Source organism: Nomia melanderi, chromosome 10, assembly GCF_051020985.1.
Source record: "Nomia melanderi isolate GNS246 chromosome 10, iyNomMela1, whole genome shotgun sequence".
NCBI classification, from domain to species: Eukaryota; Metazoa; Arthropoda; class Insecta; order Hymenoptera; family Halictidae; genus Nomia; species Nomia melanderi.
Genome location: NC_135008.1, coordinates 7,383,988 through 7,403,698, shown reverse-complemented (window position 1 = coordinate 7,403,698; position 19,711 = coordinate 7,383,988). Strand labels below are relative to the sequence as shown.

Here is a 19,711-nt window from a genome sequence, read left to right as displayed (position 1 = left end):
CTTAGGTTGCGAATAACTTTCATCATATTCAGTAATTTCCTTTTTTAACCATTACTAGCTTCCCAAGGCGAAACAGTTTCCCTTTGGCCACGGTTCCGCAATCTTCGCGATGGATCATTTCAAGCTTCTTATCGAATTACATTCAGCATTAGCACGAAACAATTCGATGAACATCCAATGTGACAACCGCTAAACAATAAATTCCGAAGCTCCCAATAATCAGTGGTTTACTGTTTTCGATCGAAGACCGTGTCCGCGGCCAGTGGCTCTCAACCGGGCGCCCCGCGTGTTTTATCGCTCCGGGTGAACGTGCGTCGTCGTATCCCTGGATGCTCCAGCGTAGCGGAACTTCAACCGGTTCCCGTGGACCGGGATAGCTCGCGTTACATCAGGCAACTTTCTAATCGTGGAAAATAATATGGCCTTTTATCGGTCGCGTCGCGTCGGGTGAACTCTTTCGCTCGCTCGTTAATAGGCAAAAGAGAGGACAAAGAGAGAGAGAGAGAGAGAGATGGAGAACGTTCGGGCCCGAGGGAGACGTTCACTCTCTGGGCCCGCTGCGTTACGTTCGCGGCATTTATCACTGCGGTCTCCGCGTTACGATGCGTCTCCCACCCCCTCGCCCATGTGCCCATTCGACGACACGTGATAAAGTTGTCGAAACACTCGTGAAACGATTCTTTCCCTTCCTTACCTTTTCTTTTTCATTCTCATTGACTTTCCTCTTTTTTTCTTGTGTCTCGATGGTTTCGATGTTTAGTTACTGTTATTCAATTTTCCTTTTTTGTTCCTTGTTAAAATGACGTTTGATGAACTTTTGTACGTCACGACTCGACGCACATGCACGCGTAGCAGTGGAAAAATGACAAGATTACAATTAATAATCCATATTTATTGCTAATTACCGCTTTAGATTATTTTATGTCCCTCCGGTCGGAATTACCCCCTTCTTCTTAATGAGAACTTCAACACGGGAAGTTAATTAGCTAATGGGAAGATGAAGTATTACGGCCCTCGAGCTGCAATAAAATAATATTAAATAGGATAATCCTATAATCCGTAAAACCGTTCGAGGTATATAAATTGAGGAGGAAAACCAAATAGCTATTACCGCTTGCTGAATCGTAAGACAGTTTAGATACGACAAAGAAAATCCGTTGAACACAGGAAATAACATACTACTGTATTTTTTACTTTGTTTTCCGTTTCCTATTTTATCAATGGCCTAAAGCTTCCGATGGGCGACGCATATTTCCATTGTTTTTTCTTATTTTCTTCAGGAAACCATAAACGTTGGAAATGTTTCCAAGCAATTCATCCGACTGTTATACGATCTTCATTATCTTCTCGAAAGAGAAGTTATTAAATGAATTGATGTAATAATACGCGAATAAAAATATAATTGAATTTAAACCTAATTAAACTCACTCTTCTAATTTATAGAAGAAATCACAAGACAATCGATTCGAGTGTTCCACAGTCCTTGCTAATGTTAAGAAGTCGAGGAAACCTTTCGGTTCATTAACAAATTCGTTTCAGCCGTACGGCGTTCTGCGCGATGACAGAAATGGCTTACACGATGGATCGCGTCACGTGAATTTAAAAACTCGGCGACTACAACCGGATTAAACGCGTATCGCTACACCTGGCGCGCGTGTAGAACCGGTAGAAGCAGTTTCGCCGCGTTCGATGGCAAAATTTCTGGCGATATGAGTGACATAGACAGATAACAACAGCCAACAATGTTGGCCGGCGGAACGTCGCCGCGAGCAACGCGTGTTGAAACTTCGTTCCGAATCGGCGAAGGCATCACTCGTTAAATTGAACTTGTAATCTCAGATAGCAAACAAATACGCGAACATAATTTTCTTCATAAAAATGTTAGCTTACAAGACACGTAGATGACAAAGATCTTAATACCATCTATTTCCTCCAGACATCCAAAATTGCAGGTTCTCTTGAAATCCTCTACATAGAAATTTCTTTCCCGATTGTACTCTTTGCTTTCTGATAAAATAACGAGCGTCTTAATAAAACGAAATCCAATGAAAGACATGACAGAAAATAGGCGGGTATTACGAACAACGCGTACTAGAGTTTCATTGAATATAATATAATAACACGTTTCTTGATTTCCTCGAAAAAATGTGAGGAAATGCTTCGCGAAGAGGTAATTTCGAAGCATATATCGAGCTTCGATGCTTCCGAACGACTGAAAAATATAGCAAGAAACTCGATTGTAGCAGAAATTTCATCGTGTCCGATCGAATCGCGCGTGAACGCGTCGAATATCCGCGGTGCAACGACGATGGAAGAGCGTCCCGCGGCAGAAATTTATCGAAACTCGTTCTCCGTCGATCAGAATTTCATGCTCCATTAGTCCGCGAGCCTGGTGTCCTTTACGTTTGTTACACATTGTATAATAAGCCTCCGTTCGCCGATGCGTCAAGTGTATAATGGGAAACTCGGAACATTCCTCGGACAAGGATAATGGGAGTACTATACAGTCGGACAAGAAATACGATCGGAAAAAAGGATCACCTTGCGAGATCGGCAATTAACCGATCAGCGTGTCGCATGCATTTATTCACCTACGTATCGACAATATAAAGACTTCACTCGACGGACGGAAAGAAGAAAAGGAAAAGGAAGAAACGAGAGAGAACAAAGGAAAGAGAGATTCAATTGTGCAGTTCATTGGCGAAATCGGTTAACTGCACTTTTCGAATTGTTTTAAATTTGATCGTCGAAACGATCGATTGGGTTAACTGCCTATATTTAAAATAAGTTTCCTTGCTATCGGTTTCGATTACCATTCTCTTAGCTACGCGAAAATATTAATCATAATGAAAATTGCTTCAAGAATATACAGCTTTACGCATTTCATGTATGCATTGAATTAAACTTGTGCTGTAACGAAGTAAGATAATACCATTGTTTCACTTTTTTATATCGTTTGTTTTGGGATTAATCGATTTGGCCAACGAGTGGTTTAATTGGGTGTACGCGCGTGTATCACAATCGAGAAGAATTCACGTTCTTGCAAAATATCGCGAGTGGCTTCAGCTCACGGGTCGTTTCAGATGCTGCCGCTCCTCGAGACACGCTGCTCATCCAGCCGGATAATTGTCGATATCGAAGCGGACGTGCGTTTTTCTCGGACGAGAAAAATCGGAGCAATTCGCGGAGAGCTATTTGTATCGGCGGCTGTTTAGCTTGGAATGAGATATGGACGATGATTGAGAAACAGCGGAATATAAATTGACGCTGTCCGGTTGCTGCGATTCAATTCGAAACGGCACATTATCTTCGACACATTCCTTTTTGCGTCACGGCGTGATAGTTTGTGCGTAAATTTTGCGCAAGCGATTTTTCACCTGTCGCGCCCCGCCTTCGTGAAATAATCGTTTTCTTTTCTCATCGTCGTTTTCCGCTTTAATAATAGACACCGATCAGTTTTAATGTATGTGATTCCTATTCTTTTCTTCTGCTCTTTAAATCGAACGGAACACACTTTGGTGTCGGTACTTAGTCTTCAGCTTGAACACAGGTTCGAGGGTGGACATTAGCATTTTTTGCTTCACGAGTGTTAGCGTTAAAACAGAAACGACTCGAAGGTGAAACATCGATGTTGGAATTCCAGATGAGCAATCTCGTTTATCAAGGCATTCCAAAAGTTTCAATGAATAATTAATACGTTCACGTCGCGGCATGTTTTTATACGTTTGATCGTGCATCGTAACAATATCAAGGCGACATTGTAATGACAAGAATATTCTTTTCTTACATGTTCAGTTCAGTATGTTCAAATAATTTGATAAATCAGATAATTATCTGTGTTAACTCATTTTATTCTTGTGAACGATCGATGTACCACCGATAGTGCACGCCGGTGTGAACGCGTTAAATCCTCGTACATGTCAGGAATAAGTGAAAACGTTTTACGACCAGGGAGATATATTCCGCGAAAGATTCTTTGATCGACGTATGACACCCAGCGTTAGTAAGTTCGCGAGCTACTACGGTCGTAACGAGCATGGTATGCGGTACGCTTTCACCGTTTGCAATATTCATCCATCCACGCATTGTTATTACATGCGTGCACGTTGCAGAATTCCAGCGTGTTACCACACGCCGTAACCTCGACTATAACACTTCATCGAAATTCGTCCGCCGGTATACAAAGTCTCTCCTAACCGATGCCACGCGTAAACAGAGAAAGAAAGAGAGAGAGAGAGAGAGATGCACAGAAAAAGTGGTTTTTTGAAAAGCATCGAATAAAATGGTTGTCAATTCGAATTCTCTTCGAGAGAATCCAGATTGATCGTTCACAGATAAATTTCATTAGCAGGAGACTGTTCCAGGCGAAAAAATCATGCGAAAAGGTGGAATAAAATTTTTTGATTTATAGTATCGCGATTGCTTCGAAAAGATTCGATTTGAAAACTTGAGATCCAATTGTGAAAACGGAGCTAGGAAGGAAAAAATGTTATTCCACGTTTGCCGCTTTCTGCAACCAACGCGACATGACCAGTGCGAGTTTTCTGTGTTCGCGAGATTTTCGGGGATAACGAAGATTAACTTTCTTTTTTAATCGACTCCTAGGACACTTCGAAGTTGTTCCGCTGTTTTTTGTCGAAGATTCCAGTGTTTCCCGGTTCCCGATACCCGAATCGTGTTACATTCAATCAATTCCAATTTGTGTAGGTTTTTTTTTTCGTTTTTCTTTTTTTTTAGGCGAAGTCGAGAGTAAAGGAAGTCTACGCGCAGACATGCATGCTTCTCGGCCAGCAGGGCATGCGAGACTGCGAACTCTTCGGCCTGGCAATACTTTCCGGTGAGTGAATCCCCTTCCGATTTGGAATTTCTGTTAAATTAATTAGACCTTGACCGTGATTGATCCTTTCGCAATTTAAACCGAACGCGTTAACACGTTGATTGCTGCGAGAATGTTGAGGGTTCTATTTAGGCAATCGTTTCTTCGTGGCAAGAATAAGCAGAAACAATTACTAATTATTTGGTATCATGGTCCTTATACTACGCTATTATCTAATCACTTACAATATCAAACATATTTATTCGACGTCAATCATCTCACATATTATCGGACTACAAACTTACACGCATTTTTTGAGAACCTCGAGACTGCAATATTGCAGATCGCGTGACACGGAAAAAATACATAAAATATCCAAAGTGCAGTGCTTTTTACAGCACTAAGAAAAAGCTACTTTCCATTGCAAGTTTATGTTTCTAATTATGTCCTTAAACACTTCAATTTGCATAACGATCCACAGTCCGCATATGATTAGGTTGGCCAAAAATTCTTGCCGTCTTCTCAATACGGCGTTTATATTATAATGCGCTAATAAATATCGCGAATAGGTCGAACACAGCCGAAATAGAAAGTTCTCGAATGAAATCCGCAACGCGTAGTTCAACGAAATTTAACATAATCCAGTGAAATTTGTCCGTTTGAAAATTTGAAAATTCGACGAGACCTTCTGGCCGACCTAATACAATTGTCTTCAAGCAATTCCGAATCGCCGGTGATCGGCGACCATCAATCAACGAGTTATCCCAGAGGACCGCGCGACGACCCCTCGCGGGGAACTGTGCCCCGTTTTCCGTCGATCCGGCCGTTTAACGGACGAAATGCGGTCGGACGGGCCCAGTGAGCATCGTGAATGACTCGCGGGGTAGCGTATCCGCCTCGAATTACGGCGCGCCAGTTTTTAACCTCCTCCGTGAGTAGATCGGGTTACCGATGCTCACGCGAGTCATTAGGTGTTGCGTTTCGCGAGGGATCGCGCGCGCGCGCACGAATCCTCCGCGTCGCGACCGTCGAGAGCCTCTCGGGCTGTTCGGTCGAGATTACTTCGTGACGGGGCCCCAGTCGTTAGCTGGACGATTGACAGACCCGACTTTTGGACCCGGCCCCGGGCCAATCCGGCTCAAGGCTGTTCGTCTTTCAAGAGAGGAACGAGCGTGACACAATGGAGCTGATTTGGAATCCGATTCGATTCCCGCTCGGAACGCGGGCCGATGTTCCGCTGGCACTCTTCGGACAGTTTCCGCTTAACACTTTACCTACCGGCCTCCGAATAATTGCATTTTGACGCCAGCGTTTACCGGGCTCCGAAAAATCCGATTTTTAATGTCAATGATTATCGATTGGAATTTTTGAGAACTACTGCTTCTCGATCGAGTTAACGAGATGTCGATTACCTTATTGTTCACGTGTTAGCGATCGCTTCGCGGGCACCTCGTAGGCGTCAAATTGAAAAAGCTATGAATCAAGTTGATACGTCACTGGTATGATCGACATGTTTTTATTTTAGTAAAGCGATAGTGTAGCGGACGTGAGAACATTGGGGCTAGGAGGATTTCCTAATCGCAACACCCTAATACGCTTGGAGCAAAAGGATCACACCTAAATCGCCATAAACACGGCACAACGCAGAACCGCGGAGGAACGTCTGCCCACGAGTTCCTCCCTAAAGTGAATCACAAAAGAAAACAGCGTTGGTCGAGTCAAATCGCGCGAACCATGCCCAGCTCTCAGCACGAAAAACGAAAGGACCTCCAAACGCTAAAGATACTTTCACCGTCGTCCGGTCCGCTATTCCCCGGCCGATCCAAAATCGTTGCTGTCTGTCCGCGAAGGTCCGTGGAGAATGTGTCCTAGACGCTAGAGAGCGAGCTGGAGTGAGAGAGAAAGAGAGAGGGGACGAGAGAGAGAGAGAGAGAGAGAGAGAGAGAGAGAGAGAGAGATAGAGAGAGAGAGAGCGCTAGACAAAGAAAAAGGAACGTAGAGCAAGATGTATAACGAAAGAGAGAGAAAGCACACACCGAACCCGCATAAAGATTCATGCCCGGCGGGGTCCGAGTAGTCCAGAAACTCTCGACTAATCTTGAAATCTTTCTGCATATCGCAGTCTTCTTCCTCTCGCCGGGCCCGTTGCTTCCGAGCCGTCCGTGCCCCTCTTCCCTCCTCCCTCCTTTCCGTGGTGCCCTCACCACCGCGCGCCCCGTCCCCCCTCGCCGAACACTCTTGGCACCACTACACCCCTCGCTCTACTCTCTTGCCTTCCTACCAGTCATGACAAGCCGGTCCGACTGGTACCCCCACCCGTCCGCCGCGCGGACCCTTCTTGGACCTCCGCCGGGCCCTGCGCGGCGCGGAACCCCTCCCTCCTAACATTCCAGCGGGGCCCCATCACGGCGTGGCCCGAGCTGGCGGGTTTTGAGGCGCGCGAGCCATGCCACGACAGGAAAAAAATGCATCTCTGAAAAGCCAAAACAAAGAGAAAAAGGTCGCTCACACCCCTGCATGCATGCATGCGTGCCCGCGTCGGTTGCCGGAGCGTTGTGTGCGTTGTCCGTGTACCCCTTCCCAGCGCACCGACTCTCTTTCCCTCTATCGTGCTCGCCGTTTCTCTCCGGCGTCCGCGAACCATACCCTGTGGCCACTAGGACCTCATCTGGCACTCTCGCCGGTTCCCTTCGTTTGTTTTCTACCTGGCGCGCGCGTTTTTCTTCATCTGTTTTCCCTCTAGACGTTTCGGGCCCCGACCTCTTTTTCTCCCCGGGGATCCTCTAAGCACCACGGTAGATGTTCGCCTGGTTCTCTTCATCTTCGCGGCGACGTTACCATCTTACCTTCTTCTCCTTCCTCTTGTTCTTCTTCTACTTCGTCTTCTGCTTCTTCTGCTTCCTCTTCTGCTTCTTCTTCTTCTTCTTCTCCTTCTTCTTCTTCTTCTTCTTCTTCTGCTTCTTCTTCTGCTTCTTCTTCTTTTTCTTCTTCTTCTTCTTCTCCTCCTTCTTCTCCTCCTTCTTTGTCGTTGCGCTGGTCTTTTTATCCCTTGCCCATTTCTCTTCAGCCCCTACAGTTTCGTCCCTCCTGGTAGTCCTCTCCGTCCTCCACCCGTCCCCCACCGTCTGCCCCGTGGCCGTGAAATGACACGGACCAATCGCTGCTGTAATTTTGTAATCACTACCGTCTGGGCCCGGACGGTCCCACTAAAAATAGATATCGAGAAAGGTTCGCCCGCGGCCTGTTGCTGGTCCTGTACCGACGATGAGGAACATCAGCGAAATTACCCGTCGGAGGATCCCGTGAACCCTTGGATTGATTGGGCCCCGTGACGTCGAAATCGAAATTCACGGGGAAACCATGAATTCCGTTCGAATTCTCATACCAGTATGAAAAATGAAAACATCCGCTGGTAACTATTCGCGATCGGGCCCCGGACGTCGCAGTCAGCCCGGAGACGGGCCCCGAGCAGGGCCGGTCGGGGCCAGCGCATACGGCGCGGCGGGTAATTTATACGAAACGTCAAATTTTTTGGGCGTCAACGCGCGGTGCGTGCGTGCGTGCGCGCGCGCGAGCGACCGAGGGTCGAGAGGTGCGTGTTGTTCACGACAGGAGAAAAAAGGGGACCGACCGAGAAGGGATATGAAAGTGCGCGATGTGGTGGAGGAAGAAGGGCCCCGGAGAGATCGGTGGCGAGGATGAGGCCGGAGAGGTAACAGGGGAGCCCGGCAACGGGCCGGAGGTGGACGCAGGCCGATGGTGGAACGAGGACCGGCGGCGGCACACCCCTCGTGCCTGCAGTATTATACAGGGCAGAGAGAACGAAGAGGCCAGTGAGGGTTGCGGAGCGGGAGGACTGCGCGAGGGAGACGGACGACAGGACAGGAAGCAGTGGGAAGAGGAAGGAAGAGAGAGGGAGAGAGAACGCGAGATAAATTTGAGAGAGAGAGAGAGAGAGAGAGAGAGAGAGAAACAGAACAGAGAGAGAACGCGAGATAAATGAGAGAGATAATAGCTTGGATCGAGAGGGATAGAGGTACAGAGAGAAGGAAAAAGGAGAAGAAGAAGAAGAAGAAGATGAAGAAAAGGCAGAAGAAGAAGAAGATGAAGAAAAAGCAGAAGAAGAAGACGCTGCCGAGAGTAAAAGAGCGAGAGCGAAAGAGCGAGAGGGTGGAGGTAAGGGAGGACGGCAGACCGGAATGGAAAGGAGAGAGAAAGGAGGAGAAAGAATGAGCCTGGGTAAGACGGTAGCCCGGTGATTTGTATAGGGCCTCTCGTATTCCACCTCCCGCCCAAGCGTCTCCGGCCGCGCGGCGCGGCGCGGCGCGGCGACTCGGGACCCAGGAATGTGGAAGGAGGACTTTGAGGACAGGAATCGTCGACGCGCGGGACGGAGGCGGCGAGTGGAAGCGGTGTGCGCGCGCGCGGCGGCGGTGGTGGAGACGCGAGGACCTCGGGACCGAGGGATTCAGTGGCGGAAGGGCGGAAGGGAGGCGGTGTGGTGGGGAGGGGCGGCGGGCAGCAGCGGCACGGGGTGGGAGTAGCCGGGCAGCGAGCAGAGAATGGGCCCCGGCAGGTCCAGAGTGGGTATATACCTCGATGGAGCTAAGGCTGCGTCACAACAGGGCTTCAACGTCCTTCCCTTACCCCTCCATTATACATGCCGATCTCTCTCCGTCGGCTCTCTCGGTCCTCTCTCGCGAGCCAGCACACCTCCTCGCACCAATTGCCGAACGTCGAGCCCCGTTCCTCGAGGAATTTCTTTTCTCCTGGTTCTTTACTCTTTTTCTTCCCTCCTCGAGCATTCCTAGGCTTTTCTTCATCGCCGTCGACTGCGTGCTGCTCTTCCGTTTTGGCGTTTCCGTTCGAAGAGGATCGAATCATCGTCGATTCATGAGAGAAAATTCCTCGTGGAAGACACGGCTTGCGTTCCGTTTGCCCTTCCTCTTTGTCCCTCCACGGGCCTTCTTTTTCGACGTCCTTTCCCCATCTTCCCTCTCCTTTCTTATTCGCTAAACCTCTGGCCACCCGTCCCCCGAGTTGCTCTCCTTCTTTCCTTTTCTTTCTCTCTCTCTCTCTTTCTCTCTTTCTTTCGTTCGTTCGTTCGTTCTCTCTTGCACTCTTTCCCCGTTCAACGCTGTTCATCCTCATCGGTCGTTTCGGTCTCTCTCCTCTGAACCTCTCTCCACGTCCTGGCTCTCTCTCCCTTTCCGACCCTCGTGGTCGTAACAACGGGGACACGTGTCCGCGAAGCGAGGCCTCTCACATGAATGGGTCATTCATAAGGTGTAATGGCGTTTTATAAATTAAAACGCGTCGTCGTTTGATTTATATTACGCGAACGCTAATGAAGCCCCGTGCATGTCGGGCCCCGGCAGCACATCCTGCCCTCCCTCCCTCTCCCCCGGCTTGTGTACTTCGTGCGAGGGGTGCGGGGAGAGGGAGAGACAGAGAGAGAGAGTATGGCGGCGAGACTCCGGATGGTGGGACGGGGAGGATTGGAAGAAGGGAACAGAGGAGGAGAAGAAGGAACGCGCATCCAGGAAGGAATGTTGGGCAGGCAGTTTCTGGGTTCGCGTCGCCGATATATTAGCAGTCCCCGGGTTCGACTCTCCTTTTCTTCTATCAATTGGCGAGCCTGTCGTTCGATGCCCACGGCGACGGTACGCCGATTTTCCTTCTTTCTTCTCTTAATCCTTCGAAATGTCGTTGTTAACGCTTTGCAGTGGAGAGGTGGCTCTCAATCACCACTCGACTTGATACAGCTATCTGTTTTATCAATGTTTATTCTAGTCATCTATGATAACGTAATTATATCGGAACTAAATACGATTCTAACATTAATACGAGTTCCGCTGTGAAAAACTGGAAGAAAATTTCTTATAGTATACAGAACCTTCAGCGTAGGATGATAAATTATACCATTGAAAACAGAAAGAATTTGTTGATGTCTAAATAATTCTATTATCTCTTCGCAATGTTGTATTTGAAATGCGAAAGTTTGATTAACTAATGACCCTCGAAATCAAGCAATTAAAAGGGAAATTCGCGAGAGTCGTTATCAATGAAATCAGTAGATAAGGTTGCTAGGACGATTCACGGACGAAGGGTGATAATCTCGTTCGAGTTTCTCCGTTTCCGTTGACTACGGTGGCCGGATCGAGAGGTTTCATGTAACCCCGTATCCCGTCGCTGGGCGAAAAGGGAACCAGCAACGTTCTCTCGCTGTTCGACGTGGCCCGACGTGTTTTGTTCCTCGGAATAATTTGATCGGGATGAAATATGCGATGAGGTCCAGATAGTCGCCTCCAGTGGAGGAGTGGCGCGGTCTCGCTGGTGGCGCTGCTGCTGGTACCACGACGCCGTCGTTCCCGTGGTAGCGATACTGCTAGGTGGAAGCCACATTTTATCCCCCGTTCAACGGAACTCCATCTGTCTTCCGCGAGGTAACGCGGGGCCCGCTTCGTTACCAGGCGTGTAATAACGCCCCGGATAAGCCCCGGACACGATTTCGGCGCGTTAACGCGGCGACGAAGCTCGCTCATCTTCGTTCGAGCGGCACCGAAGTTGCTCTCGCGATATTCGTGCTTCGTTTTCCCTTTATACGTTCGGTATGACTGGAAACTTGTTTTCGAAATAAATGAATTGTAACTTTAACTGTTGCTTGCGAAGCGACACTGCAGTTCTCAAGGCAATATCATAGTTTCTAACATGGTACCACGGTTTCTAAGACTAACTGCTTCTGAAAGGAATACTGCAGATTTGGAGGCAATATTGTAAGAGCTAATGCAATTTCCAAAGAGGTCGCGCGATTCTCTCCTGGGAACTAGAGTTCTTATCTCAGAGTTCCAATGGTGTTCGAGAATGTCGGTTTGATTTATTTCGCCATTAATAAAATGCGAGAACCCATGAGGATCGTCTTGTTCCATCAACGGGAGAGAATCTAATCGAGACTCCCGCGACGATCGAGTAACGCAAAACGCGTCACGTTAATAGTAATTGCACGTCTCTAATAGGGTATTCATCATACAAGTACATCTTCCGAGCCTCTAATCGTCAGATGGAATCTGCAAACAGCGCCATTAATTCTTGCCGTTAATAACACGTTCGCTTACCGTTCCCACGGCACGAATCATCCGAGCGCCAGCGACACGCACCTACCGACCGACATATCTATCCCGCGTTTATTCGTCGGGAATATTCTTTGTTGCGTTTTCGCGAGTTCCCTCGCGATGGTTCTCCCGGAGCAGGTCCCGGTTTCTTATTCTTCCCTGCCTGGCGCTGGCAAAAGCAGCCGGGGAGCCGACCGCTCGTGCAAAAGATAGCGAGCGCGAAGCCAGAGGAGACCGGGGCACTCTCTCAGCAATCAGGGGTGATTATGGGTGTAATTACCGTTACGGCGTATTGCTGCGCCACGGAACTTGGAGAGGGAACATTGTTTCTTTCTGGGAAACCGCCGGGTTTTATGGGGATCGTTCCCCCGCGGTTTTTTTCATCTCCTGAAGCGCGAATCCCCACGAACGGAACGGCCCCTCGTCTCCGTCTCCTCGTTCGTTACCGAATTCCAGTCGTTTCTCGAGCCGAGTGCTCCCGGCTACCCTCTTTTCCCTTCGTTTTCTCCCGTTTCAACGCGAGCCGCGTCTCGGTCGAATTCCGGAAAGAAGCTATTCGAATCCACGATCCCCCTAAGCCTGTCTCTCACTATTTTCGCGTGGCACTGAAATAACAATCCCATCTTCCAACCCGCCGGTACTGGCTTCTTATTCATCGCGCCTACCCGGCTTTCCAATAACTCTTGATTAACTCCTCGGAACTAGATCGTACTCGCAGCTGAACTTATTTACTGCCCAATAGCAAGAACCTAGGCTCTCGTTCCTGGGCGTGGCGGTCAACAAAACTCGAGAGAATGAGAGGCAGACGGGCAGAGAGAGAGAAAGAGAGACGGAGCGACGCGAGATCTCGGTCCGTCCGTGACTGGAGGGAATCTCTAGTGGGATAAGATGGACCCCATGGGCCCCGATGGTTGGTTACACGAGGGCCAGGGTTAGCCCTCGGGCAACATTCCCCGGTAATGGTCGGGTTATACCTCGGGTAACACAGGTGCCCTCGGCTACACGATGGACCGCGGGAGGGGGGCAGGGAGCGGGGCGGGGAAGGGGAGAGATCGCAACGAAAAGAAGCAACTTCTCCCGCTGACTTACGACTTTCTCGATCAGCGGCGAGGATCTATCCCGGCGCGGCCGGACGAGGTTCGATCGCGAGGCGAGTCGGTTGCCGTGGCGCAGGATCGTTGCGAGACCGGCGCGGCGCGGCGCGGCGCGGCGCGTTACCCGGGGACCGAACAGGTGAAACAATCACCGAGGAGGCTACCTTCGAGCAAGGACAACCCCCAGACGCGCCGCGGCGAGCGGACGCAGAGTAATAATTCCGCGGGGCGAACGGTAACGGAAAAGACAGATTTAATGTTTTCAGTGCCTCGAGAGTCTTGTCCCGCTGGAAGTTTGTCCCGTTTTGCTGCAACTGACTTCATCAGGGGGGACAAAGACATACGAATGATAATAACGATCGTTATCAATGCGTCATTGATATCCTGATAAAGCCAAAACGATACTCTAGGATGAAGTTCCTATAGAAGAATGCTGTCACCCGAAAGTCTTACCGAGACTTCGGTAACGGGAAAAGTAAGAAAAGAGGATAACATTCTCTGTCTACGTGTTTGCACTTTTAATCCCCCAGACATGTTGGAACTATGTATAAAGGGGTATAGATAGCGAGAGAAAGAGAGAGCGAACTAGAGGACGATGACTCGAGGCGGATTTTTCGCGGAGTTTCGGCCGGCTCCTCGCGAGAGGCGCGCTCCCCACGAGTTTTCTTTTTAATGACGCGGCGCGCTGACTCTCGCCGGGTCCGCAAGAAATACGATGTTCTGACCTTCTTAGGTCGCCACCCCCAACCTTCTCCCGTACGGGTTTAACCTTCCTGTTCTTCTTCTTCTGCTTCTTCTTCTTCTTCGTTTCTTCCCCTTCGTCCTTCTCCTCTTCTTCCTTTTTCCGTCGCTGTATCCTTGCTTCCTCCTCCTCCTGCCGTTCGTACTCCTACTCCGCGGGCATCGTCGCTCTGTCTTTGCCTCCCGCCCGCCCTTCCCCCCGGTGCTCCCCCCTCGGTGTTCGGGTGGGAAGGAAAGGAAAGGAAAGTGGAGGAGCACAGGCGGCAGTCGGCGAGAAGAGCCCCCGGTGCCCGGTCTCTTCCTCTTCGCCGCGGCCTGCGAGGCGCATTACATCCCCTCGGCTTGCTGCCGGCTCCTTCTTCCTCTTCTTTCATCCTTGGCCGGCTCCTCCACCGCGGAATGTGGCTCGATCCCGGCCCGTTCGTGTCTGAAAGGCAGCATGCCACACGTGGCACACACCGGACGTCGACGAGGTAGACGGGGCTGTGCTATCTCTTTCTCTCTTTTTCTATCTTTCTCTTTTCCACGGTGTATCTCGGGCAAATCGAAATATGCTAAATACAGGGTGTCCGAGAATCCTCGACTCTCTTCCCTTTAAGCACCCTACACGCGCTCGGACGTGTTGCGATGCAGCCGTCGACTCCTAGGTTCAGCGAGGCTGCGTCAATTTGTGTTCGCGTTAAGCCCCCTTCGCACGACCAAACATGTTGCGATGCAGGCTTCGCGTGCTAGGTTTAGTCAAGCCTGCGTCAACATCAATTTGCCTTCGGGTTAAGCTCTCTGCACACATTGAAGCGTGTTGCGTGGATCGATCCTCCGGTATCATACACGTTCCAATGTAGCCTGTGTTCCTGCAGATGTCGAACTCGGAACGAATGCAAATGTAATTGGTCATCGCTAAGACCTAAATGAAAACCTAGGAGTGCGCGTACATCGCGACATGTTTCAACGTGGGCGGGGAACTTTACAGTAACTTGAAAACAAATTGAAGCGTGACTCTAACCTCGTTTAAGTAGGACAAATATATCAGTCCATTGTACATTCCGTATCGAGAAATATTGCGAAACCGTAATTAGGTTACAAGATTAGTTTGAATGGGCTCGAAACTGCATGAAAATGCGGTCGAACTATCCAGGACTTACCCTGTATCTTGTGAACGGGGTGCAAGAGAGGGAAGGACGTACGGGAGGGTCAGAGGGAGAGAAAGAGGAGTATCGTACGTTAGGAACGCGAGGCAGGTGGGAGGGAGGGAGGGTTCGGAGTAGAGAGAGTCAAGAAGAATCGAGGCGCGGCTGTTCGAACACGAACGACACTACCCGGACCGGCTTCACGACGTGGAGTTTTATTGAGGAGCAGATGTTTGAAACGTAACCTATAATGATTCCGCGTTCTGTGTGTTTGTGTGCGCGTGTACGTGCGTGTTCGTCGGTGTACGTGGGTGCATACGTATTCGTATGTCTATGTATACACGCACACACGTGTGTGTTTATATTCGCCTCTACAAGTACATTCATTGTACGATTGTTTATGATATTGCTACACGCGATTATTTCGCAATGAAGTATCAATCCTTGAACCGCACTGTTATTACTGAGGATAGAGGTGTTTCAGTGGCTGGTTTCAATCAGGACACTCGGTATACAGAATGATTCGTGCAACTGTTTCAAGTCGCAGCCCTTTCTTCTGTGCGATTAGAAACAAATGTTGGAGTGAATCAATGACTCGAAGAGCACCGAGTTTGTAAGATCTTAGAAGTGGGAAAGGTGTTGCTAGGTCCAATAGTTGTCACCACCCTTGAATCACCCTGTATAGTAGATATAGATCATTCGCTGTCCTAACATTTCCATTAATGCACTGGAACTCTACTGTAGTCTAGCAGGCATGCAAATTTCCCCCATAAGAGGAATTACGATCCTACAAGGACGACTCCGCTGAAGGATACCTGAAGGTCATCCGATGGTTATCCCAAGGTTAACCGTTACACGAGATCGAATTTGCCTTTTCGTTCGCTTCGATTTTATAGCTGTGAAAATTGTCAAAGCCGTCGATTTATTAGTATTATACTCTATGTCTCTATATTATAGGATATGATACTAACAGATCGACGACCTTGAATACACGGAGGACCAAAGCAATGTATATCATAGTTTCTTAGAAAATCAGCTGCATCTTTACAATAACAGTAATAGAAAGAATTAGAAGAGATCATTTCAACCCATCTGTTAAGTAGTTTCAGCGTTAAATTCCAAAAGGGGATACTGTCTGAGTTAGACACTTCACGCCGTACCAAATGACCGTCGCGCACACGGTTCGCGCGGGTTTCATCATTTCCCCGACGAAAGAGCGTCACGATAACGTATTTTATTGCGGGCCCAGCCGATAATGGTGCTGCGGGAATCTAAGCGGGACTCGGCGACGGTTTCGGTCACTGACATCGCACGGCATCCTTTACGGATCACGTCGCGGCTTTATGCGTTCCGTGAAAACACTTTCGCGACGCTTCTGTGAAACGAACTCGCCCGTACCACTGTCGATTGTGTTCTGCTCCCAACCTACCGTTGCATTCTGGGCCCGACCCCGGCCCAGGTCGCGCGAGTCCTTCACCGCGCAACGGAACTATAGGCCGTCCCAAGAAGCTCACTGTCAGCGATAGACGCGATCAAAAGTGTTCGATACCTCACCGACGATTACAGCTAACTTAACACTTTACTAAACTTCGCTAACTTAACGCTAGTACCGGCGTAATTTCGAAATATTTGAAGCGCATGGTAACACGATCACCAACGCGCGAACAATAACACAGATAAGCACTAGTTTCAAAAATGTCCAGTCGACAAGCGTTGCCGTCGAAAATCCGACATTTTGGATAGGCGAAGTATTACGATAACCAAATGGGCCAGCCAATCGCCGTGCCCGGCCCGCGAATATTTTGTTTATGTCCGCCTCGGCTCGTCGGGCGAACCACAGCCGCGGAAGCGGCCTGGGTCCACCCTTCGGCTCCTCCGAGGGCTTCGATCCAGTTCGAGCTCGGGAATCGCGTTGTCGCGCCGCGAGGGTCCGCGGGCCCCGGAGAGTGTCTGGCCCCATGTGGGCAGGACAGGTTTGGGATGGCCCTCTCATTCACGAACCGTCTCCTCGCCGACAAGCTCTTTCATTGTTTCGCTCGTTTAGGGGTATCGGCGTTTCGGGGCCCCATCGACCGTGCAAAAAGTCGAGCGAGGAGAATGGGTCTCCGAGGCTCCACGCAACGACCATATCGGGGCACCCGGAGGACGCGTACGCGCGGCCCCTTGTACGGGCCCATTTGGGACCGTCGGCAGCTCTGCCTCCCTCCCTCGCTCCCTCTCATCGTGTGTCTCGTCGCGGGACCGGGCCCCCGCTCGTATTTGCTCCGCGATTATAATAAAGGAATACCGTCGCCGGCCGATAAAATTAATTTGTCAGTCGACGATGGTCCCGGACGACCGGAAACGAGCCTTCGTTCCTCGAAACCGCGCCCCCGATGGAGATCGATCTTTCGGGGGACCCTCGAGTGGGCCCGAAAGAATTCCTCCTCGGATTATCGTCTTAATTCCGGCCCCCGGGAACTGGGTCTCTCTCTCTCTCTCTCTCTCTCTCTCTCTCTCTCTCCCTCTCTCTCTCTCTCTCTCTTTCTCCCGCTTTTTCACCCTAGACCCACGCGCGCGCGTTTCGTCCGAGTCATTCGTCGGCTGGTCCTTCTGCAGCCCGATGGGACTTACGGGGACCGACCTGTAAAATAATAAAAAATTGATTGGAATTTAACGATGCCACCGTTGGATTTTTCGTGAGGAGGCCGTACGGAGTGCGAATATGAGAAACAGAACGGAATTGTGAGATATGGTTGAGTTTAATGTTTGACTGCGGTAACGTGTTAATATGGTTTATTACGCAGAGTAGGTGATCATAGTTAGGTTTATAATATTCGTAGTATGGTTGCGTTGAAGGGTTTGTTATAGAAATCGCTTCTCGCAGGTTCATAGCGGAGAACGACGAGAAAAAGTCGTTTGAGCTGCAGATAGGATGATTCACTTACGGTTGAACTTTTTTCATGTTTCAGACGGAGAGTATCTCTTTGTTGACCCCGAGAATAAGTTAAGCAAGTACGCACCGAAGAACTGGCGAAGTTCTCACACTTACGTAAGTATCCGATTAAACGAAACATTTCATCGAATATTGCTTTCCAGTGAAGATATTTTTCAAGCGAATTCGGAAACCTAAATTGAAACATCTCAGATCATTCTACGGAGTACTGTTACGTTAAAAGAATATAATACAAAGAATATACATATACGCACGAACATAAACTGCTGCGTACACTGCGGAGCATATTACAACGCGATTGTCACCTCGCCGCGTCCCACATTACGCATACTTGACGAATTCGCAGGTTTAGACGATTCAGATGCTCGATGAGCTTGTCATCGACAGAATGTGATCCGTCCTTGTCGAGGCATCGCTTTCAGCAGCTGAAAGCGAAGCAAGCCGCGCACAACGAAAGAAACTTACAAACGTTTAAATATATCATTTGAATGTTCATTTAGCTAAACAAAATCGATTCCCAATTTCCTATTTTACAATTATTAAAAAGATAACCGATGCTTCTCCGGGAAGCTACCAAAGAAATTGATTAGATAATACAATGTCGGCCTATCGGTTCATTCACTTATCCTTCTAAATATGTCCTGTTACCTGCTTACAAATGGAAAACTGACACGATCACGCCATGTCGAATTCTTTACATAATAATAGAAAAACGTAACTCAGTTTCCAAGGTGAAACGCAAGAACGATTGCGCCGGTTCGCACTTTTCGACCGGGTTTTTGCGAAGACCCTCGAAACGTTTACGCATTCTAGCGTCGGTCTAATGACTAATAGTGCTAGAGCTCAGGACGTCGGGTAGCACTCCGAACGGTACGCTCTCGCCGCGTCCGACGGGGAACCGAGAAGAAGACGATCCGAGAGCGAAAAGAAAGAGGCTGGCTCGCGGCGAAAAGGGAGAGGAGAGGGTGCGTAGAGGGCCCTCCTCGGTCAAATTAGCATTTCCATCCGCGGGTGCAGGATGGCGGCTGTGGTTTTGCCCGGAGGGTAGCGCTAAACGAGCGTACAACAGCAGTCCTCTTCAAGACGGGTAGCCTCGCAATATACCCCGGCAAACTCGTCGTCGCCACACCGCCGGCAGACGCGCCGGGCCCCGTTCGCCGCCGCTCTCTCCTCCTTTTCCATCCGGGGGCCCCCGACGCGACGCGCACTCGTTCCCCCTACGGTGGTTAATGTCAAGCTGCAGGTGTTTATGCAAGCTCGATACGATCGCGACTAGCACTATAAAACTCTTAAACGTTCGGCCCCACTCGGGTCGATTCGAGCCGAGAGATATCGGACGCGGTTCACCGTCGGCTCCGCCATTTATTAACCCCTCGCTCCTATGATTTCGCAGCTGTGCTTGTTACAATCACTCCCTCTCGCACCTTTAATGTCTTAACAGACGCGTTGTGCACTTGCAACGTTGTCTTGTACCTTGTGTAACGGTAATTAAATCACTTTCGCGTGTACCTTTATTTAACCTATGACTTCGGGGAAGTCAGGATTCTTTGAATCGCATTCGTGGTTTACGAACGATTCGTATTTAGCAAGATACCGCGTCTACTACTTTCCTACTCAACCTCACGAAATCACGTTTACCGATACAGATCGAGTTCAATCTCCCTAATAATCCTCCGAAAATAGTCGACCGTATCGATGTAGCTACGCAAAATTCCTACGAAACGTCAAGGTTCATCGCACTGTCTCCTAACTTCCATCACCAGAGATATCTCTCCGACATCAATCGTCCCCTCGTCTTGAACCAACTGAGAAGTCGCCGGCTGCCGCCGCCGCAGTCAACGCGTTAACGCTGACTCGAGCGTTAAAATATCTCGCGCAGTCCCCGA

General features: G+C 49.2%; 1 protein-coding gene across 5 annotated transcripts in view; it reads left to right on the top strand.

Moving 5' to 3' along the window:
- Window positions 1-19,711, top strand: part of LOC116429692 (protein expanded) — a 120,445-nt gene that overhangs the window by 75,400 nt on the left and 25,334 nt on the right. For all 5 annotated transcript variants that reach the window (XM_076371449.1, XM_076371452.1, XM_076371451.1 and 2 more), the window contains 2 exons: window positions 4,738-4,837; window positions 17,842-17,921. In XM_076371449.1, coding sequence (XP_076227564.1) covers window positions 4,738-4,837; window positions 17,842-17,921 — 180 coding nt within the window. The remainder of the gene's footprint in view (window positions 1-4,737; window positions 4,838-17,841; window positions 17,922-19,711) is intronic.